Source organism: Salvelinus alpinus, chromosome 30 (assembly GCF_045679555.1).
Source record: "Salvelinus alpinus chromosome 30, SLU_Salpinus.1, whole genome shotgun sequence".
Taxonomy (NCBI): Eukaryota; Metazoa; Chordata; class Actinopteri; order Salmoniformes; family Salmonidae; genus Salvelinus; species Salvelinus alpinus.
Genome location: NC_092115.1, coordinates 29,281,591 through 29,306,757, shown reverse-complemented (window position 1 = coordinate 29,306,757; position 25,167 = coordinate 29,281,591). Strand labels below are relative to the sequence as shown.

At 44.8% G+C, this 25,167-nt stretch overlaps 2 protein-coding genes across 10 annotated transcripts in view; one reads left to right on the top strand and one right to left on the bottom strand.

The window, feature by feature from the left end:
• LOC139560621 (apoptosis regulator Bcl-2-like) overlaps positions 1 to 13,069 on the top strand; it is a 52,832-nt gene extending 39,763 nt beyond the window's left edge. The window contains exon 2 of the mRNA XM_071377554.1: positions 11,535 to 13,069. Within this exon, the coding sequence (XP_071233655.1) occupies positions 11,535 to 11,669 (135 nt within the window). The 3' untranslated portion in view covers positions 11,670 to 13,069. The remainder of the gene's footprint in view (positions 1 to 11,534) is intronic.
• Positions 13,070 to 21,230: 8,161 nt separating this feature from the next.
• Positions 21,231 to 25,167, bottom strand: part of LOC139559726 (5'-AMP-activated protein kinase subunit gamma-2-like) — a 62,251-nt gene continuing 58,314 nt past the window's right edge. For 7 of the 9 annotated variants that reach the window (XM_071375985.1, XM_071375982.1, XM_071375984.1 and 4 more), the window contains 2 exons: positions 25,056 to 25,149; positions 21,231 to 22,193 (listed from right to left, as the gene is read on the bottom strand). In XM_071375985.1, coding sequence (XP_071232086.1) covers positions 22,162 to 22,193; positions 25,056 to 25,149 — 126 coding nt within the window. In that variant the 3' untranslated portion in view covers positions 21,231 to 22,161. Of the gene's footprint in view, positions 22,194 to 24,950; positions 25,150 to 25,167 lie in introns of those variants that run through there. The other 2 variants (XR_011671816.1, XR_011671817.1) reach the window with 2 other exon arrangements.

The window sequence follows — 25,167 nt, the reverse complement described above, 5'->3', positions numbered from 1 at the left end:
CATTTGACCCTACATGGACAGTGATAGCTGAAGCAGTCGGGCGTTCACTAATGAGTAGCGGGATCATACAGTCAACGTCCTGGATCCGGGCACCCGGGTAACAGATGGTCTCTGCTTTCCTAACAGAACAACAGAATCCGGGGAGGGGCCAGCTGAGTATGAGATCTGCATATAAATGAATGAGAGGGCTTCCTACTGCCTGAGCTATGTTGTTGATGTAAATTGAGAAGAGCGTGCAGCCTAGGATTGAGCCTTGGGGTACTCCCTTGGTGACAGGCAGTGACTGAGACAACAGAATTTCTGACTTTATACACTGCACTCTTTGAGAGAGGTAGTTAGCAAACCAGGCCAAAGACCCCTCAGGTACACCAATATTCCTTAGCCGGCCCACAAGAATGGAATGGTCTACCGTATGAAAAGCTTTGGCCAAGTCAATAAAAATAGCAGCACAACATTGCTTAGAATCAAGGGCAATGGTGACATCATTGAGGACCTTTATGGTTGCAGTGACACATCCATAACCTGAGCGGAGACCAGATTGCATACCAGAGAATACTATAGACATCAAGAAAGCCAGTCAGTTGATTATTGACACGTTTTTCCAACACTTTTGATAAACAAGGCAAAATAGAAATAGGCCTGTAACAGTTAGGATCAGCTTTATCTCCCCCTTTAAATAAAGGACAAACCGTGGCTGCCTCCAAGCAATGGGAACCTCCCCAGAGAGGAGAGACAGGTTAAAAGGTCAGAGATAGGCTTGGCGATGATAGGAGCAGAAGAAAGGATCTAAACCATCTGACCCAGATGTTTTTTTGGGGACAAGTTTCTAGAACTCCTCTAGCACCTAGGACTCAGTGACTGCCTGCAGGGAGAAACTTTGTATCGGGGCAGGGGAAAAAGAGTGAGAAGCTTTTGGGATAGTCGCATTAGAAGGGGTGGGAGATGAGGAAATGTTGGATGGGCAAGGAGGCATGGCTGAGTCAAATAGGAATCCTGACTTAATGAAGTGGTGATTAAAGAGCTCAGCCATGTGCTTCCTGTCAGTAACAACATCATCAAATTTAAGGGACATGGGCAGCTGTGAGGAGGAGGGTTTATTCTCCAGGTCTTTAACCGTTTTCCAGAACTTCTTGGGGTTAGACCCACAGAGAGAGAACTGCTCCTTAAAGTAACTAACTTTGGCTCTCCGGATAGCCTGAGTGCATTTATTTCTCATTTGCCTGAACGAGAGCCAGTCAGCCTGAGTATGTGTGTGCCGAGCCTTTTGACAAATGCAATTCTTGAGGTGGAGTAACTCTGCAAGATCACGGTTGAACCAGGGGTTGAACCTGTTTTTAATTCTCATTTTCTTTATGGGGGCGTGTTTGTTCACAATACCACTGAAAATATCAAAAAAGAAGGCCCAAACGTCTTCGACAGAGGGGATCAAGCTGATTCTATACCATTTTACAGAGGCCAGTTCATGAAGGAAGGCTGTGGTTCCTGAGTTAATTAAGCAATTAACATTCAATCATGTTTAGGGTCATGTATAAAAATGCTGAGCAGGCCATTACTTTGGCCATTATTGTGGCTAGCATGGCTAAACCCCCATAGGATGACAAGGCCCCCATTCACAGGGCACAAGTGGTCACTGAATGGTTTGATGAGCATGACAATTATGTAAACCATATGCCATGGCCGTCTCAGTCTCCAGATCTAAACCCAAATGAACACTTATGGGATATTCTGGAGCGGAGCGTTTTCCACCACCATCAACAAAACACCAAATGATAGAACTTCTTATGGAAGAATGGTGTTACATCCCTCCAATAGAGTTCCAGACACTTGTAGAATCTATGCCAAGGTGTTGAAGTTGTTCTGGCTCGTATTGGCCCAACATCCTGTTAAGAAACTTAATGTTGGTGTTTCCTTTATTTTGTCAGTTACCTGTTTATTGTCAAATCAAATCAAATGTTATTTGTCACATGCGCCGAATACAACAGGTGTAGACCTTACAGTGAAATGCTTACGTACAAGCCCTTAACCAACAGCGCAGTTTTAAGAAAAAATACCAACCCCCCAAAAATACCCCCCAAAAAAGAAAATAAATAAAAGTGACAAATAATTAAAGAGCAGCAGTAAAATAAAAATAGCGAGGCTATATAAAGGGGGCACCAATACAGCGTCAATGTGTGGGGGCACCAGTTAGTCAAGGTAATTGAGGTAATATGTACATGTAGATAAAGTTATTAAAGTGACTATGCATAGGTAATAAACAGAGAGTAGCAGCAGCGTAAAATAGGGGGGGGGTGCAAATAGTCTGGGTAGCCATTTGATTAGATGTTCAGGAGTCTTATGCCTTGGGAGTAGAAGCTATTTAGAAGCCTTTTGGACCTAGACTTGGCACTCCAGTACCGCTTGCCACGCGGTAGTAGAGAGAACAGTCTATGACTGGTGTGGCTGGGGTCTTTGACAATTTTTAGGGCCTTTCCTCTGACACCGCCTGGTGTAGAGGTCCTGTATGGCAGGCAGCTTAGCCCCAGTGATGTACTGGGCCGTACGCACTATCCTCTGTAGTGCCTTGCGGTCGGAGGCCGAGCAGTTGCCATACCAGGCAGTGATGCAACCAGTCAGGATGCTCTCGATGGTGCAGCTATAGAACCTTTTGGAGGATCTGAGGACCCATGCCAAATTTTTTCAGTCTCCTGAGGGGGAATAGGTTTTGTCGTGCACTCTTCACGACTGTCTTGGTGTGCTTGGACCATGTTAGTTGTTGGTGATGTGGACAACCTGCTCTCAACCTGCTCCACTACAGCCCAATCTTGAGAATGTGGGCATGCTCGGTCCTCCTTTTCCTGTAGTCCACAATCATCTCCTTTGTCTTGATCACGTTGAGGGAGAGGTTGTTGTCCTGGCACCACATGGCCAGGTCTCTGACCTCCTCCCTATTGGCTGTCTCGTCATTGTCAGTAATAAGGCCTACCACTTTTGTGTCATCTGCAAACTTAAGGATGGTGTTGGAGTCGTGCCTGGCCATGCAATCATGAGTGAACAGGGAGTACAGGAGGGGACTGAGCACGCACACCTGAGGGGCCCTCGTGTTGAGGATCAGCGTGGCGGATGTGTTGTTACCTACCCTTACCACCTGGGGGCGGCCCATCAGGAAGTCCAGGATCTAGTTGCAGAGGGAGGTGTTTAGTCTCAGGGACCTTAGCTTAGTGATGAGCTTTGAGGGCACTGTGGTGTTGAATGCTGAGCTGTAGTCAATGAATAGCATTCTCACAGAGGTGTTCCTTTTGTCCAGGTGTGAAAGGCAAAACAGTCCTGTAGCTTAGCATCTGCTTCATCTGACCACTTTCTTATTGACCGAGTCACTGGTGCTTCCTACTTTAGTTTTTGCTTGTAAGCAGGAATCAGGAGGATAGAATTATGGTCAGATTTGCCAAATGGAGGGCGAGGGAGAGCTTTGTACACGTCTCTGTGTGTGGAATACAGGTGATCTAGAGTGTTTTTCACTCTGGTTGCACATTTAACATGCTGATAGAAATTAGGTAAAATGGATTTGAGTTTTCCTGCATTAAAGTCCCCGGCCACTAGGAGTGCCACCTCTGGGTGAGCGTTTTCCTGTATACTTATGGCTGTATACAGCTCATTGAGTGCGGTCTTGGTGCCAGCATCAGTTCGTGGTGGTATGTAGACAGCTACGAAAAATACAGTTGAAAACTCTCTTGGTAAATAGTGTGGTCTACAGCTTATCATGAGATACTCTACCTCAGGCGAGCAAAACCTCGAGACTTCCTTAGATTTAGTGCACCAGCTGTTGTTTACAAATATACATACAAATATACATACAAATATACATCGACCCCTTGTCTTACCAGAGGCCGCTGTTTTATCCTGCTGAAAAAGCTTAAAACCCACCAGCTTTTTGTTTTTCATGACGTCGTTCAGGCACGACTTGGTGAAACACAAGATATTACAGTTTTTAATGTCCCGTTGTTAGGATATTGTCATAATGTCATTGTCCTCAGCAGGCATCTCTACAGTAGCATTCTACAGTAGTTATTTTCTTACCATTAAATATTCTCTCTATGCCTAGTTAGCTATGCAAAAAAAATGGTCTTAGTTATTTTGTTGTTACCACCCCAACTTTAATGTGGATTTCTGACTGATCGACAGATAGCTCACATCTTTTTTTGTCACTTTATATAGCCAGGCTATCAGTTTGCTTCTGTGTGTAATATCGATGCTATCCAAGGACTCAGACAGTGTCCCTTGTTCCTGGGCCTGTGCTGCTGACGCTAGGGGATTTTCTGGGTAATGAGTGTGTGTCTGAAAAGTCCTCAGTCATCTGTTTTCCAGCAGGCAGCAGGTCGATGGATGACACCAGAGACGCTACACACGCCGAGCAACCTTGTCGCCGCAGACTCAAGGTTGCCATCTTGTCACCTATTGTGTCTGGATTGGACAGGATAGTATAGGGCTGCGTCTGTTTAGGTTAACAGAACTAGATAGATACATGCAGGATTTCCTGCTTGATCAATAAACAAATGTTGCACAATATTCAATGAGAGATTCTCCCCTATAGGCTTTGTTATGGTTTCTGTTTTTCTGTATTTCTACACTTACCCTACTTTGACTCTTTTTTTTTCTCTGCCCCCCTTCTTTTAGTAAGGGTTTTGTCTTAGATGGATTAGCTTGGGGGTAAACAGCCAGATCCTCCGTAGAGAAGACACTGTAGGAGCTGAGAGGTGTAGTGTGTCTGAGTGTGTCTGCAGTGTACTAAACAGTATGTTTACGGTGTGGTGGTGTAGACCCACAGCATTGGGACACGCTTGGTTTAGCGGCTGTTGCTCTGAAGCCACAATATATAGGCACTTTAATTCATGTCTGAACTTTAACCCACATCCCTCCTCCTCACTCCTCTTATCCCTCCTCCTCTCATCCCTCCTCCTCTCATCCCTCCTCCTCTCATCCCTCCTCCTCTTATCCCGCCTTCTCTCATCCCTCCTTTTCTGTGGTCGTAATGAGGAGAGGAGAACTCCCAAGCTGGCCATAATTAGCCAGTGAGCCAAACAACAGAGATAACTTGCCTAATAATTTATCTGTTTTGGCAAAGGCCTTGCTGCCTGGTGGTGTTTTAATCAACTGTCTGAGAGGGTGGAGACTAGAGGCCAGCCAAGCATACAAGGCTACTCCTTATCTCCCACACACAAGGCAAGTGTAGGCAAATTATCCATTCACAATAACGAACAGGAGAAGCCCAGGATACCCAGGACTGGAGTGGAATTTCGGAATTTCCTGTTCCCCTCTTTGGGAGAGTAGAGTTAAACTCAGTCTAGAGGGACATTCTCTACGAGACAATGCTGCATCTCTGTATCATGAGAAAAGCAAATCAGAGGTCAAGAAAAGACAGCCCTGCTGGTGGGAAAAGTCAATCTCAGGTCGTCAAGCTTATATTATAGCATCAGGAGATGTGGCAAGCTACAGAGGTAACCATGACACTGTGGCTACATGGTGCCGCCCATGCCTGTGGCAGCCAGTGATCCTCTCTTCCCCTCATTTTGTTTCTCTGCTTTTTCCCAGAGAGTGCTGCTGTGGGTCTCCAAGGGATTTGTTACATGACAATGTGAATGTTGTCATCAATATAAAGCAAAAAAGATTTACTGGGTCTGATAGAAGGTTGGCCTGGATTTTTGTTTGATTCTTGGCACCCGTGTGTGTTGATCAACAAAGCACTCTAGGTGAACTTCAGCGCTGAAAGACTGTATGTAACATTGGACTGATTCCCCAGTCACTCACCTCCTTAAGCTAGCAGATGGTCTTGGTGAAGGGCAAACTACTTGTCTTGTTTTTGTTCTTGCATGGATAGCAGAATGATATTTCACAATCTGAGTGTAAGCTAAAGGCCCTTTCCCTGTCTCCTCTGACCTTGCATTTGGCAAAAGGACAGAGAGAGAGAGAGAGAGAGAGAGAGAGAGAGAGAGAGAGAGAGAGAGAGAGAGAGAGAGAGAGAGAGAGAGAGAGAGAGAGAGAGAGAGAGAGAGAGAGAGAGAGAGAGAGAGAGAGAGAGAGAGAGAGAGAGAGAGAGAGAGAGAGAGAGAGAGAGAGGAGAGAGAGAGCGAGAGAGAGAGAGAGAGAGAGAGTGAGAGAGAGAGCGAGAGAGAGAGAGAGAGAGAGAGAGAGAGAGAGAGAGAGAGAGAGAGAGAGAGAGAGAGAGAGAGCGAGAGAGAGAGAGAGAGAGAGAGAGAGAGAGCGAGAGAGAGAGAGAGAGAGAGAGAGAGAGAGAGAGAGAGAGAGAGAGAGAGAGAGAGAGAGAGAGAGAGAGAGAGAGAGAGAGAGAGAAACTGACCTCTAGTTGTTGTTTTTCAACAGTAGTCACATGTTATCTGTAATGGTGAGAAACTAACTGGTGTCTGGGAGCTGACCTAGAGAATTAGAGCATGATGTACCACGCCACGGTCTCATGATGTCCACCTGACTGACCCATCAACTCCATTACCCATCAACCCCTGGTGCTCCCTGTCTCAGGTTATTACACAAAGTACCATTCTGGGGTTTTCTAAATGGAATGTCTAGTCAGTTGTTGCATTTGAATTATCCATTGTTCGGAACCCGACATGTTATATAATTTATTGCTGCTATAGATGCACATTTCGTTTTTGCAATTTTGTCTAGCTATCCATAATATTATCATGCCATGGTCAGGAAGGTATCATGCAACGGCTAGTAGTGGCAACCGGTGGCAACCAGTCTGTGTTGTCGCAGCAAACAGTTTTTCCTGTGGTGGGTAGGTGGGAAAAGAAGGGCAACAGGCAGCCAATGTTTTTAGCAGAGGAGCTGTACTACATTCCTCACAGTAGGAGGTCTGACTGAGGCACCCGCACACTAAATAATACCTGTGCTGAGAAGGATGGAAGGGTGTGTGTGTTGGTGGCTGGATGGGTATAAAATGGAAGCAGTTTTACGGGCGCTGGTCTGTGCATATTTGTAAACAACAGCTGGTGCACGAAATCATAGGAAGTCTCTAGATTTTGCTCGCCTGAAGTAGAGTATCTTATGATAAACTGCAGACCACACTATTAGCCAAGAGAGTTTTCATACTTTTTGTGTCTGTTTATTTACCACCACAGACGGTTGCTGGCACTAAGACTGCACTCAGTCAGCTGTATAAGAAAATAGGCAAACAGGAAACCGCTCACCCAGAGGTGGCGCTCCTAGTGGCCGGAGACTTTAATGCCGGGAAACTTAAATCAGTTCTACCTAATTTCTATCAACATGTTAAATGTGCAACCAGAGGGAAAACAATTCTAGATCACCTGTACTCCACACACAGAGATGCGTACAAAGCTCTCCCTCGCCCTCCATTTGGTAAATCTGACCACAACTCTATCCTCCTGATTCCTGCTTACAAGCAAAAATTAAAGCAGGAATCACCAGTGACTCAGTCTATAAAAAAGTGGTCAGATGAAGCAGATGCTTAACTACAGGACTGTTTTGCTATAACAGACTTTAATATGTTCCGGGATTCTTCCGATGGCATTGAGGAGTACACCACATCAGTCACTGGCTTTATCAATAAGTGTATCAATGACGTCGTCCACCACAGTGACTGTACGTACATACCCCAACAAGAAATCATGGATTACAGGCAACATTCGCACTGAGCTAAATTGTAGAGCTGCCACTTTCAAGGTGCGGGACTCTAACCCAGAAACTTATAAAAAATCCTGCTATGCCGTCCGACGAACCATCAATCAGGCAAAGCGACAATACAGGGCTAAGATTGAATCGTACTACACCGGCTCCGACGCTCGTCTTATGTGGCAGGGCTTGCAAACTATTACAGACTACAAAGGGAAGCACAGTCGCGAGCTGCCCAGTGACACGAGCCTACCAGACGAGCTAAATCACTTCTGTGCTCGCTTCGAGGCAAGCAACACTGAGGCATGCATGAGAGCATCAGCTGTTCCGGACGACTGTGTGATCACGCTCTCCATAGCCGACGTGAGTAAGACCTTTACACAGGTCAACATTCACAATGCTGCGGGGCCAGACGGATTACCAGGCATGTGCAGATCAACTGGCAGGTGTCTTCACTGACATTTTCAACATGTCCCTGATTGAGTCTGTAATACCAACACGTTTCAAGCAGACCACCACAGTCCCTGTGCCCAAGAACACTAAAGCAACCTGCCTAAATGGCTACAGACCCATAGCACTCACGTCTGTAGCCATGAAATGCTTTGAAAGGCTGGTAATGGCTAACATCAACACCATTATCCCAGAACCCTAGACCCAGTCCAATTTGCATACCGCCCAAACAGATCCACAGATGATGCAATCTCTATTGCACTCCACACTGCCCTTTCCCACTTGGACAAAAGGAACACCTACGTGAGAATGCTATTCATTGACTACAGCTCAGCGTTCAACACCATAGTGCCCTCAAAGCTCATCACTAAGCTAAGGACCCTGGGACTAAACACCTCCCTCTGCAACTGGACCCTGGACTTCCTGACGGGCCGTCCCCAGGTGGGGAGGTTAGGTAGCAACACATCTGCCACACTGATCCTCAACACTGGAGCCCCTCAGAGTTGCATGCTTAGTCCCCTCCTGTACTCCCTGTTCACTCATGACTGCATTGCCAGGCACGACTCCAACACCATCATTAAGTTTGCTGATGACACAACAGTGGTAGGCCTGATAACTGACAACGACGAGACAGCCTATAGGGAGGAGGTCAGAGACCTGGCCGGGTGGTGCCAGGTCTCCGATCGTGGACTACAGGAAAAGGAGGACTGAGCACACCCCCATGCTCATCTACGGGGCTGTAGTGGAGCAGGTTGAGAGCTTCAAGGTCCTTGGTGTCCACATCACCAACAAACTAGAATGGTCCAAACACACCAAGACAGTCGTGAAGAGGGCACGACAAAGCATATTCCCCCTCAGGAAACTAAAAAGATTTGGCATGGGTCCTCAGATCCTCAAAAGGTTCTACAGCTGCAACATCGAGAGCATCCTGACTGGTTGCATCACTACCTAGTACGGCAACTGCTCGGCCTCCGACCGCAAGGCACTACAGAGTTTAGTGTATATGGCCCAGTACATCACTGGGGCTAAGCAGCCTGCCATACAGGACCTCTACACCAGGCAGTGTCAGAGGAAGGCCCTAAAAATTGTCAAAGACCCCAGCCACACCAGTCATAGACTGTTCTCTCTATTACCGCATGGCAAGTGGTACTGGAGTGCCAAGTCTAGGACCAAAAGGCTTCTCAACAGTTTTTACCCCCAAGCCATAAGACTCCTGAACAGGTAATCAAATGGCTACCCGGACTATTTGCATTGTGTGCCCCCCCAACCCCTCTTTTACACAGCTGCTATTCTCTGTTTATCATTTTTGAATAGTCACTTTAGCTATACATTCATGTACATACTACCTCAATTAGCCCTACTAACCGGTGCCCCTGCACACTGGCTACCCGGACTATCTGCATTGTGTCCCGCCACCCGCCAACCCATCTTTTACGCTACTGCTACTCTCTGTTTATCATACATGCATAGTCCCTTTAACCATACCTACATGTACATACTACCTCAATCAGCCCGACTGACCGGTGCCTGTATATAGCCTCGCTACTGTATATAGCCTCGCTACTGTTATAGCCTCGCTACTGTATATAGCCTCGCTACTGTTATTTGTCTGTCTTTTTACTGTTGTTTTTATTTCTTTACTTATCTATTGTTCACCTAATACCATTTTTTTTACTTAAAAATTGTGCTGTTGGTTAGAGCCTGTAAGTAAGCATTTCACTGTTGTGTTCGGCGCACGTGACAAATAAACTTTGATTTGATAAATGAGGGGGGAGAGGGGCATTTAAGGAGACAGAGAATGACCGACATGCCTTTTCAATTAGCTCCTTTTTTATTTTGTGCTAATTTCAGCAACAACAAAGAAAATGCTAATAATGACAACAATAGGAGAAATGTCTGTTGATTTAGTGAACAGTATCTGACTAGGAATGGTTGTGTGTTTTGATAACAGAGCACCTAAAGTGAAAAAACTGCTGATCTGATCCTGACTCTCAATGGCCCCTGGCCTTAGGAATGCTACAGGAAGGAAAGGGGGAGAGAAGAGGGAGGCAGGAAATACTTTTGTCTTCCGTAGCCATTTGAAATAGATTGCCTTTTTTAGTCATCCTGTGAGGCTTGGTTTGCTGGAAATATTATCTTACACTCCCTAACAGTGTGACACTATTCATTGAAGATGGCCCAGTTTATCTTTCTATTTGATCAAGGGCAATTTTGAAACAAATATAGTTGTCTTGCTCTACAAATAGTAAATAACATACTTTCTGTAGGTAAATGTAGCCTTGATCTAATCAAGAAAGACTGAAAAGAATTTGGCCCTCAGGGGACTAATAATGTAGAATTGAATTGAATTGAACTTAACAATTGAATTCACCCATAATCAGGTTACCAGCCATACTACAGTAGTGCTCCACTATTGAGGTGATGGGTGTGTGTTTTGTACCTATAATCCATTGTATCTCAAATGAATTGTTTATATGATTATCAATGTTAAGGGAGTCTAGGTTTAGGGTTAGTGCTACTGCTGTAATGACAATGTATTACCGGTCTAGGTTTAGGGGATTACTATAGGGCAGGGGCATAAACAACATGTCCCCCCTTCAGCTCTGAGGAAAACACTACAATACCATGTGTCCTGCACCCCCCAACCCTCAGACCCCTCCTATATACAATGGTGCACTCCTTCTTGGGTTGACCAGTTTGATACAGGTTAATCAAAACCAACCATTTATGGGGTCTTCAAGGGGAATCTCAATACTCTAACTTCCCATCTAGCTGTTCTCACTGTCAAGGCCTGAAGGCTTCTAAAATGGACGTCTTGATTTCCTCATACAGCACATGGGCCATAAATACATTAAGCCAGGGTGAATATCCTACTGTACACGATACGGACAAATGGGATCATTTTATAACAGCCTGTATTCATTGAGATTATGAAGAAGCAGTTGCACCAGTAACAGACTGTTGTAGGACCATGCAGCATCTATGGAGCATCACAGCTGTTATGCAGTGTTTTCCATTAATGAATGACCATGTACAGTATACTGTAGCTTGCATCAAGACATCAATAGGACACAGTGTATGTTTTCATGTGGAGTGTTTGTCTTGGGTTGTGTCCATGAGTACTCTAGGCTGTGTGTGTGCGTTCATTCGTGTGTGTGTGTTTAATAGGGGCCCTCAGAGTTTTGCAGGGGTGAGCACGAGGGGTGTTACGGGTGTGAGGGGAGCTGGTTTGAAATGGATCTGGCTTCCTGCATGTAATAACACTGGAGTTGGATGGCATCCAAGGGGGTTTAGATATGCAGGCACTTCCAAAGGAGACCCCCCAGCTAGCTTTGAACACAAGAATATACACACACACACACAGAGACACACAGACACACAGACACACACATACACACACATACACTGCTTGTATTAACTCTGTCTCTCTCTCTCTCTCTCTCTCTCTCTCTCTCTCTCAGGAGGCCTTTGTTGAGCTCTATGACAGACAGAGGGACTCTGTGTTCTGTTCGTGGCCGTCCATCAAGACCGTCTTCGGCCTGGCTGCACTGGGGGCCGCAAGCCTTACCATCGGAGCATACCTTACACAGAAGTGAAGGAGTTCTCCTTTTCTCGCCCTCTTTTTTTGTCCTCCCTCCCTCTCTTGCTACTTTCTCTTTTCAAAGGCCGCCCTGCCCCCTCCGAGATGATCCCGAATCCCCAACATGCATGTCTTCAAAGCCTCTTTCTCTCTCTCTCTCTCTTTCTCTCCCTGTTCTCGAAAAAACTCCCTCTTTCTTAACCCTCACTTCATAAAACCAAGGCGCAAATCAAACAACAGCAGAAAACAGAGTCACTGCCCACACAGAAGAAAACATGTAATGAAAGCCGCGCCGTTTAACTGTAATCACAGAACGTTTGGAGAGACAACTGAGGGCTTGACAAGAGAGGAGAGGAGGGGCGGGTTGGCATGTGTCGTTTTTGTTGGGCCTGCTTCAGTACTAGTTGTAGCATGAAACCTTTGTGTGCTCGTGTAGATTTGTGTAGCATGTGTCGGTGTGGCAAAAGAAAGCAGATACTGCACCTGAGTCCTCCCTTGAAGGATTTACTAATGGGAGTGCAAGGACATTGATGATTCAACCGCTTGCACCAAGGTGATGGCCCCGACCCTGGTTGTTAGGGCGAGGACCCCTTTTTGAACTGTGTGCACTCGGTGTACCCCCTTCAACCCACCTTCAAAGGACTTCCTCCACACAACAGCAGCTCTGAATGTATAATGGAAGGAGTTCGCCACTAACCAGAACGGTGTGTCTGTCCACCCACCGCTTCTACAGTGCAATATACCAGGAGCATCACTCAACTCTGACCATATAGCATCGTTATACATACATGTATAGATACAAGGTCTCATCAGAACGTCATCTAGGTGCCACAGATGCAGCTTGCTCTGCAGAGATCTGAGAGAGAGCTGTTGGACTGTGCAATAGAGCCTCTTTTTTGCATTTGACCCATATGAAATGTAATAAGAGAGGATAGAGGGAGGCATTGAAGAGAGGATAGAGGGAGGCATTGAAAGAGTGAAAAGCAGGTTAGTTAGAGCTTTTGGCAGCCCAAACCCATGTTTTATCAATCAAATCAATCAATCAAATGTATTTATAAAGCCCTTTTTACATCAGCCGATGTTACAAAGTGCTTTACAGAAACCCAGCTTAAAACCCCAAACAGCAAGAAATGAGATGTAGAAGCACAGTGGCTAGGAAAAACTCCCTAGAAAGGCCAGAACCTAGGAGGAAACCTAGAGAGGAACCAGGCTCAGGGGTGGCCAGTCCTCTTTTGGCTGTGCCGGGTGGAGATTATAACAGAACATGGCCAAGATGTTCAAACGTTCATAGATGACCAGCAGGGTCAGATAATAATAATCAGATGTTACTGACAGAAAGTGAAAAATATTATCCCACCTAGCTGGGTTTCTGGCTTAGTCGAGATCAGAGAGGGATAGAGGGATAGAGGGAGAGAGGGAGAGAGGTAAATACAGAGAAAGAAAGAGAACGTGTGAGAAATAAAAAGAGGGAGCAAGAGAAGAGAGAAAGTCAATGTGGGTACAGAGAAAGAGAACAAGGAGTTTTAGGAACATACAATGCTTGGGGACAAACATAAGAGGCGGATTCATTCCATAGGTTCAGTGACAGTGAGCCTCCCCCTCCAGAAGCTAGACACTCCTCTACAGCCTCATCTGCAGGAAGAACTGACTCTCCCAGAAAGGCATGGATCAGTTTGGCCTCACGTCACTCACTCACTGTGTCAGCATTTTGGATGTCTCTGACTGCCTCTCGTTGAAGTACTCTTTATCTTTCTCTCTATCTCTCTTGGTTTCTCTCTCCCCCTCTTGCCTGTACAGTATGTCTGACCAGAACTCATGGCCTCACCCAAGCCAAGCCATTGCTATAAGTGGACTGAACCAAACCGCCAATTCTCCTAGAACATGTGTCCTCCAGCTGCTGCTGTTGCTGGGCTCTTAGCTAGGGGACAAAGAGGCCCTCCCCACAGGCCACGCTAATGGTTGATTCCACATTTAAGACGACCATGTTGGAGACACAGTAAATCCCAGTGTGCACCTCTCACAGTATCTCGAACCGTATCAAACTCTCACAGCAAGAAAAATCCCTGTTGGACACAGAGACTCTATACTGTGTTGGAGTGAAGTGGTGTCCATTGTATACCCGGTAACTGAGATATTTGAGCACCCTTTGCGAGGTTGGCACCGGCTGGCACAGAGCACAACATCGCTTCAGATGAAACAATAATTTCCAAGAATGTTTTATGTGTTTGTCTAGCGTCTCGGGAAATTCTTAGGGCTCTATTCAATCCGTGTCGCTGAAGCGTTACAGATGGCGTGACAGAAACGTAAAGGTCATTTCTGATTGAGCCGACATATACAGCGTTTACCGTGAATGCAGTCTCCGCCAATGCGGGAACATTACCTTTAAATTTCAATTGGGCTTTCGCGCTGAACTTTGGAGATCTGGATTGAATATAGCCCTTACTATCCATAATATGTACTCTCTTGCTCTCTCTTTCACACACACAAGCACACGCACACACACACACACACGCAAGGGCACACACACACACACGTATGTTTATGTAGATAAGTGTAAAGAGCATGTTGTTGAATCATCTAAATTATGTGTAGACTGTCATGTGTAGACTGTCACTTTTGTTTTAACAAAAAATCCCAAAAGATCTCATTCTTCGTTAATGTCTTCTTACATCAATGCAAAAAAAAAAATGAATCTGAAGTTTTCCCAGAATTAATATTCACTATGTATACCCATATTTACTGTATATCAGAATAGGACAAATGTTACACATACCAACTTCTGATTTTTATTTATTGAGAGGTACCAGAACACAGATATTTAAATCATAGATGGGACAACAAGTTAAGATCATGGAGACACTCAAGTGTCTAGAGAAATTGTATCTTTAGTTTTATTAATGGAACAATACACTATTTGGGGCTGCTATTATATCGAACGTAACATTGAATAGTGGCTTTCTGTGTAAGACGTGTTAATTTTGGCTTAACGCTGCTATACTGTATAGTCCTGATTTAACTTAACTCACAGCTTCAAACTGCCACACAGATACAGTATCGTTATAGAAAGCTGTAAACCAAAGTGAACCTGTAAGTAACATTGTGTTAATAGGATGTGAAGATGTAGCATGAAGAGATAAACACATGCCAATTCACTTTCACTCCTTTGAAAGAATGTCAGAGTCAGATTTTGCAGGGTTGTTGTAAAGACATTGTATGCGTCCCAAACGGTAGCCTACCCCCTTTATAGTGCATTACTTTTGACTAGGGCCCGTGGGGCTCCAGTAAATAGTAGTGCACTATGTAGGAAACCGGATATCATTTGGGGCACAGTAAATATTAGCCTGCTTGGTGTTGTTCATAATGTTTCAGTAGATACTGTAGCACCCGAATGCACCCAACTGTATATATGGTAACCTGTGCTTTAATGATATGTATGTATGGTAATTGTTAACATAATTATGAATTCCTTCTCAAGTGTATGTAGTGGCAGAAAACACATCTTGTGCTTTTTACCTGCTAGATTATATCATCATAACCATGGGCACTATTATTTTTCTATAATAACATTAGTTGTGAATCCCCCTACTCATGATAACCCCTCAATGGATATGTACATAGAAAAATAGAAAAACATTTTTTTCAGTACTGTAGTCTTGTCCAGACCTTTAGATAATTAGTCATTAACTTGTTCATAATTCAAAGATGTGTAATGGTTTCTCATATTCCCTTCTGTAATTCTGTTTAAATGATTGTAGGCGACATGACACCATGGTTGTAGCGTTGTAAATAGAATCCTCAGCCTGTGGCACTTAAAAGGTGAAAGAAAATGCGTTACTATTGTTTACTGCTAAGTATGTATTCACAATAAGCTAGCTGGGATCATGTTGTTCCCAATAAACCACATATTTCCTGCAGTCTGAGATGTGTGTTTCTGCATGTGGTCTGGTATTGTTTTGGATTGTGATATACAGCACACTGAGTGTATAAAACATTAGGAACACCTGCTCTTTCCATGACTGACCAAGTTTCAAGTTTTAATGTCACATGCACAAGTGCAGTGAAATGCCTTTCTTGTAAGCTCTAACCCCAACAATACAGTTATCAATATCAATGTAATACTACAAATAACAAGGTAGAACAAAAACACACAAGATGTAAAAATAAGAACAACACAAAAAAGTAAGTAAGCATACTATATACAGGGTCAGCTCCAATACCATATTTACAATGTGCATGGATACTGTATCGATAGAGGTAGATGTGTGTAGGGTTAAGGTGACTAGGCCACAGGATATATTGATAAACAGAGTAGCAGCAGCGTATATGATGATTGTATGTGAGTGTAGAGTCAGTATAAATGTATGCATATTATGTGTGAGAGCAAATGATAGAGTGAGTGTTTGTATATGTGTTGGAGTATCAGTGTGTGTAGTTTGTAGGGCCCTGTGAGTGTGCATAGAGACAGTGCAAAATTAAGAGTAAAATACAAAGGTCAACTCAGGTGAATCCAGGTGAAAGCTATGATCCCTTATTGATGTCACTTGTTAAATCCACTTCAATCAGTGTAGATGAAGGGGAGGAGACAGGTTAAAGAAGGATTTTTAAGCCTTGAGACAATGGAGACAAGGATTGTGTATATGTGCCATTCAGAGGGTGAATGGGCAAGACAAAATATGTAAGTGCCTTTGAATGGGTTATGGTAGTAGGTGCCAGACGCACTGGTTTGAGTGTGTCAAGAACTGCAACACTGCTGGGTTTTTAACGTTCAACAGTTTTCCGTGTGTATAAGAATGGTCCACCACCCAAAGGACGTCCAGCCAACGTGACACAACTGTGGGAAGTATTGCAGTCAACATGGGCCAGCATCCCTGTGGAACGCTTTCAACACCTTGTAGTCCATGCCCTGACGAATTGAGGCTGTTCTGAGGGCAAAAGGGGATGCAACTCAATATTAGGAAGGTGTTTCTAACATTCTGAATATATTGAAAGATTGGGTTGTATTATATTACATTTATGGAATAACTCTGTGACACATTTTTTTTTTTTTTATTGTCTCAAATATTTCATCCACCATGTCTGTGCACTACTACATCTATCGATCGAGAGAGACAGAGAGGGAGGGAAAGAGAGGGAGAGAGACAGAGAGGGAGGGAAAGAGAGGGAGAGAGAGAGGGAGTGGGAGGGAAAGAGGGAGTGGGAGGGAAGGAGAGGGAGAGAGGGAGTGGGAGGGAAAGCAAGAGTGAGAGGGAGTGGTTGGGAAAGAGAGGGAGAGAGGGTGTGGGAGGGAGAGAGAGGGAGAGTGGGAGGGAGAGAGAGGGAGAGAGGGAGTGGGAGGGAAAGAGAGGGAGAGAGGGAGTGGGAGGGAGAGAGAGGGAGAGAGGGAGTGGGAGGGAGAGATAGGGAGAGGGAATGGGAGGGAAAGAGAGGGAGAGAGGGAAAGAGAGGGGGTGGGAGGGAAAGAGAGAGGGAGTGGGAGAGAGAGGGAGTGGGAGGGAAATAGAGGGAGAGAGGGAGTGGGAGGGAGAGAGAGGGAGAGGGAGGGAAAGAGAGGGAGAGAGGGAGTGGGAGGGAGAGAGAGGGAGGGAGGGAAAGAGAGGGAGAGGGAGGGAAAGAGAGGGAGTGGGAGGGAAAGAGAGAGGGAGTGGGAGGGAAAGAGGGAGAGAGGGAGTGGGAGGGAAAATGAGAGAGAGAGGGAGTGGGAGGGAAAAGGAGAGAGAGAGGGCGTGGGAGGGAAAGATAGAGAGAGGGAGTGGGTGGGAAAGCGAGAGAGAGGGAGTGGGGGGAAAAGAGAGAGAGAAGGGGAGTGAGAGGGAAAGAGAGAGAGAGAAGGAGTGGGAGGGAAAGAGAGGGAGTGTGAGGGAAAGAGAGGGAGAGAAGGAGTGTGAGGGAAAGAGAGGGAGAGAAGGAGTGGGAGGGAGAGAGAGGGAGAGAGGGAGTGGGAGGGAAAGAGAGGGAGAGGGAGGGAAAGAGGGAGTGTGAGGGAAAGAGAGAGAGACTTATCAGAGGTGTGATCATAGTGCTTTTCCCTGTCTGTGTGGCTGTGTGCTGTCTAGTCAGTGCATACGGGTGGCTGGGTCGACATGGCTGTCTGAGACCCACATCCTCCCATTCTTAGGGGCTCTGCAGAGGAACAGCAACCGCACCCCACAAGACATCAAAGCCGACCCTCCGAAACCTAGAGCTTGTCAGTCCTCGCCCTCTCCGACTGCTCTTTCGTGCAGCTAAATGCGACGAGTGTAAAAATCAAATGCCCCGAGGCCTGGCTTTTACACACTCTCCCCTCATTATTCATATCACATTTGTCTTCAAAGGCCAGGGTCATGTGCTCCTTCACACAATTACTGAAAAGCATGATGCAGTAAAACGAATGCTAAGAGAGAAAAAGACAGAGGGGGAGAGAGAAAGAATGAAAGGAGAACTATCCTCTCTCTCCATGCATATAAAATACATGACACTCCGAAGAAGGAGAATTTTAAATCACCCATACACTTTCAAGGGAACGTCCAGTGTGTGTATGTGTGATGGGCTGTCAGTTCAGGAGGGGGCCAGCAAGCCGATAAGCCCTCTTGCTTTAAGGCTACAAGGTATTGGCGAGATTTCATCCTCACTGCTGGTTAGTAGAGGGGGGTAAAACTGATCTAAGACCAGTGTCCAGAAAAAGAATAGTTTTACCTTTGTAGTAAAGTCCAGAAGATCCATTGAGATTACAGTACCATTCTTACTCCACACACAGACTAGCAGATGCCTGTATCTACTGCCTGGTAATACATGGCATGTCATTTCTATAAATAAATACAGTTTTGTTGATGAATTTGGAGCAAAACATCTTGTCTCATTTGGAGTGCCATGAAACGACGTTATACTAACCTTCACCAGTGTGTCTATCTATCATACAATCACATGGTGCTTATGCTGCGTTCATAACCAAGTGGGAAGGTGATACAGTGCCTTTGGAAAGTATTCAGACCCCTTGACTTTTTCTACAATCTACACACAATGCCTCATAATGACAAAGCGAAAAGTTTTTTTGAATTTTTTGCAAATCTATTAAAAATAAAAAACAGAAATACCTTATTTACATAAATATTCAGACCCTTTGCTATGAAACATGAAATTGAGGTCAAGTGCATCCTGTTTACATTGGTCATCCTTGAGATGTTTCTACACCTTGATTGGAGTTCACCTATGGTAAATTCAATTGATTGGACATAATTTGGAAAGGCACACACCTGTCTATAAAAGGTCCCACAGTTGACAGTGCATGTCAGAGCAAAAACCAAGCCATGACGTCGAAGGAATTGTCCCTAGAGCTCCAAGACAGGATTTTGTCGAGGCACAGATCTGGGGAAGAAATGTCTGCAGTATTGAAGGTCCCCAAGAACACAGTGGCCTCCATCATTCTTAAATAGAAGAAGTTTGGAACCACCAAGACTCTTCCTAGAGCTGGCCGCCCGGCCAAACTGAGCAATCGGGGGAGAAGGGCCTTGATCAGAGAGGTGACCAAGAACCATATGGTCACTCTGACAGAGCTCTAGAGTTCCTCTGTGGAGATGGGAGAACCTTCCAGAAGGACAACCATCTCTGTAGCACTCCACCAATCAGGCTTTTATGGTAGAATGGCTAGACAAAAGCCACTTCTCAGTAAAAGGCACATGACAGACTGCTTGGAGTTTGCCAAAAGACACCTAAAGACTCTCAGACCATGAGAAACAAGATTCTCTGGTCTGGTGAAACCAATATTTAACTCTTTGGCCTTAATGCCAAGCGTCATGTCTGGAGGAAACCTGGCACCACCCCTACTGTGAAGCATGGTGGTGGCAGCATAATTCTGTGGGATGTTTTTCAGCTGCAGGGACTGGGAGACTAGTCAGGATCGAGGGAAAGATGAACGGAGCAAAGTACAGAGAGATTCTTGATGAAAACCTGCTCCAGAGCACTCAGGACCTTAGACTGGGGTGTTTCACCTTCCAACAGGACACAGCCAAGACAACGCAGGACAGGCTTCGGGACAAGCCTCTGAATGTCCTTGAGTGGCCCAGCCAGAGCCTGGACTTGAACCTGATTGAATATCTCTGGAGAGACCGGAAAATAGCTGTGCAGCAACGCTCCCCATCCAACCTGACTGAGCTTGAGAGGATCTGCAGAGAAGAATGGGGGAAACTCCCCAAATACAGGTGTGCTAACCTTATAGCGTCATACCGAAGAAGACTCGAGGCTGTAATCGCTGCCAAAGGTGCTTCAACAAAGTACTATGTGAAGGGTCTGAATACTTATGTAAATTAGGTATTTCAATTTTAAATTAATACATTTAATACATAAAGCATTTCTAAAAACAGTTTTTTCTTTGTCATTATGGGGTATTGTGATGTCATTATGGGGTATTGTGTGTAGATTTATGACGAAAAAAACTATTTTATCAATTTTAGAATAAGGCTATAAACCTAACAAAATGTGAAAAAGTCAAGGCACTGAATTACCAGTTGTGAAGTCGTAAATACCAGTTGGATGCATTCACATGCTTTGAACTCGAGAAACGCTGATTGGCTAATGGCCAACAAGTTGCGTCGACTATAAACTGAAAGTACAGCTATTATGCTTGTAAACAAATGAGGGTTCATAAACTATATTAATATTTTTTTTTAATCATAAATAATGTTTTGTTGTTACATTTAACTGCCGAAATGCTGTTATCAATGGTAATTTAATTAATAGGTGACGTCAGAGATCACTTTTTGAGAGAAGTGGGAGCTCAGGGATGATAGACGAGTTAGCCACTAGTAATTACGATTTGGAGTGGCGTTGAAGTGGATTTTCCCAGTCGTATGTGGTAAACTTGGTTATGAATGCAACATTAGCACCTCATACTGCTTATATTACACTGTCATCTTGTGGCTGGTGTTTAATAAATGCTTTGAATTTTTTGGGGAGAATCCTTTGCTTGAAAGCTGAAGAGCTTTTGAGGGGCACCTTGGTGGTGTTTGCTGATCTGTATATGGCCCGAAGATATTTTGTTTACTTTAAATATTAAAATCATGGTTTACACATTAGGAAGTTGCTTCCATTTCAATTTGTCATAGGAGCCCTCCAATAGTTCCTAGCATGAAGCTTCGAAGACAAGAGGGGGAAAACACAAACTGCCATTGGTCTCCTCTGAGCCTCACAGACTAAATATGCTTATGGTGCCATCAAAGTTAAGTGTACTCTCAGGACACGCGTGATGGTCAATCATTGAACAGGTGCAGATATGCCTGCAGTGCAGCTCCTAACCACTAGATGGTGGCAGTGTTCAGACATCCAATGCCACGATGATTATCATTGAAGGCATTATAGCCATGACCGTCAAATAAGTTCCATCAAAGAGCATAAAACATGTGTTATACTGTATGACATTACATGATTCATGTGTATGGCGGTTATCAAAATGTTACATCAATCAATGTATTCAGGATTATCATTATATCAAATGTATTTACCTAGGCACTTTTAATTTGGCTTTCTTGCTAACACAATAAAATATAGTTAAATATGTGGTGAAAATGTACCATAAAAAAGAACATATGCAGCAACACACATTACATAAAAATACAGTGTCATTGTTTATTTTGCTGCTTTTAGAAAAGTAAAGAACAACATTTATAACTGTTATAGTGTCATTTATCGCTTGAACATGTACAGTCCATCTTTGAATACAACATTTTACTGCCACGTTATATTTACAAAAATAATATTAAACTGTAGTCAGTTTAACATAATTTGTTTTAAACTTAGATTTAAAAAAAATAAAGCTTTCTCTGGCACTTTTCTTCAAAATGTTGTTATTTACAGTAATAGAACAGAGATGAGTTTTGTCCGAGTTGTGTTACTCTGGCCACAGCACAGGAGAACAGTTGTGAGCAGTTCAGAATCTGCCATTTTCCTTTGCAAGTACATAAAGCAGGCAAAACACGTCTTAAAATATGGCCTTTTATATGTTCCGTCTCTCTTCACAGCATATTACTCATATAAAAATACAGACCCTTCCACCATTACAAGGTAAAGCATGAAAACCTGCCATTTATCCTAAAGTGTGTATCATCAAGTCTAAGACGCTTTGACCATATCTGTCAATCTTCTTGTTCCTTGAAGGTTTAAAACTTATTGGGAGTGACTAGGCACTGTTGCTGGAACAACGACAGAGCAGTAAGATAGAGAGCAAAACCAAAATATACATAGCTCTCATATACATAGCCACAGACTCCAGACTGGCTCAACCTCACCCTGCGTCATCATTCCACCCTACTATAACCCTCCCACAGTGAATGAAGCCCAGTTCCAATTAGACAGAGAGATGCTGGTCCTCAGGCATTAGAGCCCTTTACATCCCCGTATCAGTCCAGCCCAGCCTTTTGGTTTCAAAGTCTAGAGCATCAATACCAAGGGCTCTGGGCCCCATGTCTGAAGCCATAGAAGTAGAATACTAAGTTTTATGACAGCCTTCAACCTCAGTGGTCCCCACAGCTTTTCCCCTCTCACTCCAGCAGGCCCTCCTCTCTGCAGGCATCTAGGGGAGGAGAGGACAGACATGTGAGGTGAGAACACATCCCACTAGGTCGGTCTCAGATCTTATTGTGCTGTAAAGCCAACTCTTATGGTTGTTGTTATGGCATAGGATTGACAATAGGTGTTGCCTATACAGCACCAACAGATCTGGGACCAGGCTAATGCCCAACATAACAACAGTAGGCTTCTTTGCTTCAGGGAGAGAGTTGTGCAAGATGCTTCATGTTTCTTTCTCATCACGTCTCACATCTGAGTTGATGATGAGTCTTGCTCACTGTACTTTTCATTCTGGGAACTGATGCACCAGCAAATTACAAATGCATTATGACAGCAGCAGCAAATGCATTTCCTTCCAAAGCACAGAAATGCAAACACTTTATCTTACATCAATTATCATTCTTCTTTATTATTTGAAACTATAAGCAGACAAAATACCAATACAACAGAGGAGCCCCCCCCCCCCCCCCCCCCCCCCCCCACGCTGCTGCTACTCTCTGTTATTATCGATGCATAGCCACTCTAAAACTCTACCTACATGTACATAATTACCTCGATTACCATGACACCGGTGCCCCCGCACATTGAAACATTGACTCTGTACCGGTACCCTCTGTATATAGCCTCCACATTTACTCTGTACCGGTACTCCCTGTATATAGCCTCCACATTGACCCTGTACTGGTACTCCCTCTATATAGCCTCCACATTGACTCTGTACCGGTACCCCCTGTATATAGCCTCCACATTGACTCTGTACCAGTACCCCCTGTATATAGCCTCCACATTGACTCTGTACCGGTACTCCCTGTATATAGCCTCCACATTGACCCTGTACTGGTACTCCCTCTATATAGCCTCCACATTGACTCTGTACCGGTACCCCCTGTATATAGCCTCCACATTGACCCTGTACCGGTACCCCCTGTATATAGCCTCCACATTGACTCTGTACCGGTACCCCCTGTATATAGCCTCCACATTGACTCTGTACCGGTACCCCCTGTATATAGCCTCCACATTGACTCTGTACCGGTACCCCCTGTATATAGCCTCCACATTGACTCTGTACCGGTACCCCCTGTATATAGCCTCCACATTGACTCTGTACCGGTACCCCCTGTATATAGCCTCCACATTGACTCTGTACCGGTACCCCCTGTATATAGCCTCCACATTGACTCTGTACCAGTACTCCCTGTATATAGCCTCCACATTGACTCTGTACCGGTACTCCCTGTATATAGCCTCCACATTGACTCTGTACCGGTACCCCCTGTATATAGCCTCCACATTGACTCTGTACCAGTACTCCCTGTATATAGCATCCACATTGACTCTGTACCGGTACCCCCTGTATATAGCCTCCACATTGACTCTGTACCGGTACTCCCTGTATATAGCCTCCACATTGACCCTGTACCGGTACTCCCTGTATATAGCCTCCACATTGACCCTGTACCGTAACACCCTGTATATAGCCTCCACATTGACTCTGTACCGGTACAGAGCCTCCACATTGACTCTGTACCGGTACCCAATCAATCAAGTTTATTTTATATAGCACTTCGTACATCAGCTAATATCTCGAAGTGCTGTACAGAAATCCAGCCTAAAACCCCAAACAGCAAGCAATGCAGGTGTAGAAGCACACTGTATATATATATATATGTATATAGCCTCCACATTGACTCTGTACTGGTACTCCCTGTATATAGCCTCCACATTGACTCTGTACCAGTACTCCCTGTATATAGCCTCCACATTGACTCTGTACTGGTACTCCCTGTATATAGCCTCCACATTGACTCTGTACCGGTACCCCCTGTATATAGCCTCCACATTGACTCTGTACCAGTACTCCCTGTATATAGCATCCACATTGACTCTGTACTGGTACTCCCTGTATATAGCCTCCACATTGACTCTGTACCGGTACTCCCTGTATATAGCCTCCACATTGACCCTGTACCGGTACTCCCTGTATATAGCCTCCACATTGACTCTGTACCGTAACACCCTGTATATAGCCTCCACATTGACTCTGTACCGGTACCCAATCAATCAAGTTTATTTTATATAGCCCTTCGTACATCAGCTAATATCTCAAAGTGCTGTACAGAAACCCAGCGTAAAACCCCAAACAGCAAGCAATGCAGGTGTAGAAGCACGCTGTATATATATATATATATAGCCTCCACATTGACTCTGTACTGGTACTCCCTGTATATAGCCTCCACATTGACTCTGTATTGGTACTCCCTGTATATAGCCTCCACATTGACTCTGTACCGGTACCCCCTGTATATAGCCTCCACATTGACTCTGTACCGGTACCCCCTGTATATAGCCTCCACATTGACTCTGTACTGGTACTCCCTGTACATAGCCCCACTATTGTTGTTTACTGCTGCTCTTTAATTATTTGTTTTTCTTATCTCTTACTTTTTTAAAGGTATTTTCTTAAAAAACGGCATTATTGGTTAAGGGCATGTAAGTAAGCATTTCCCTGTAAGGTCTACACGTGTTGTATTTGGCGCATGTGACAAATACAATTTGATTTGATTCGATTCGATTTTAATCTGAGGGTAGGAGGAAAGGACAGGACATGGCCCAGAGTCAGGACACAGGACACACACACAGCCAAGCCCATACTACACAATAACGAGTTGGCAATACAGGACAGCTCACGAGCACAGGCACGTGCCATCCGCATGTGGATGCCAAGCAGCAAGGGCCAGAGTTTGTGTTTGTGTTCTACCTGTGTGAGAGGTACAGGGCGGGGCAGGACAGGGTGGGGAGGGAGGGAGGGAGCTCAGGGTCCAGGTGTAGGACGAGGGTGGTTAGGAATGCTGAGCGTCTATACCTGCTGGGCTGAGCACCAGGGCCTGCAGGATGTCAGACAAGGAGATGATGCCCTCGATGGCCGAGCGATCATCCACCACCACCAACCGATGGACCTGACACACACGCACACA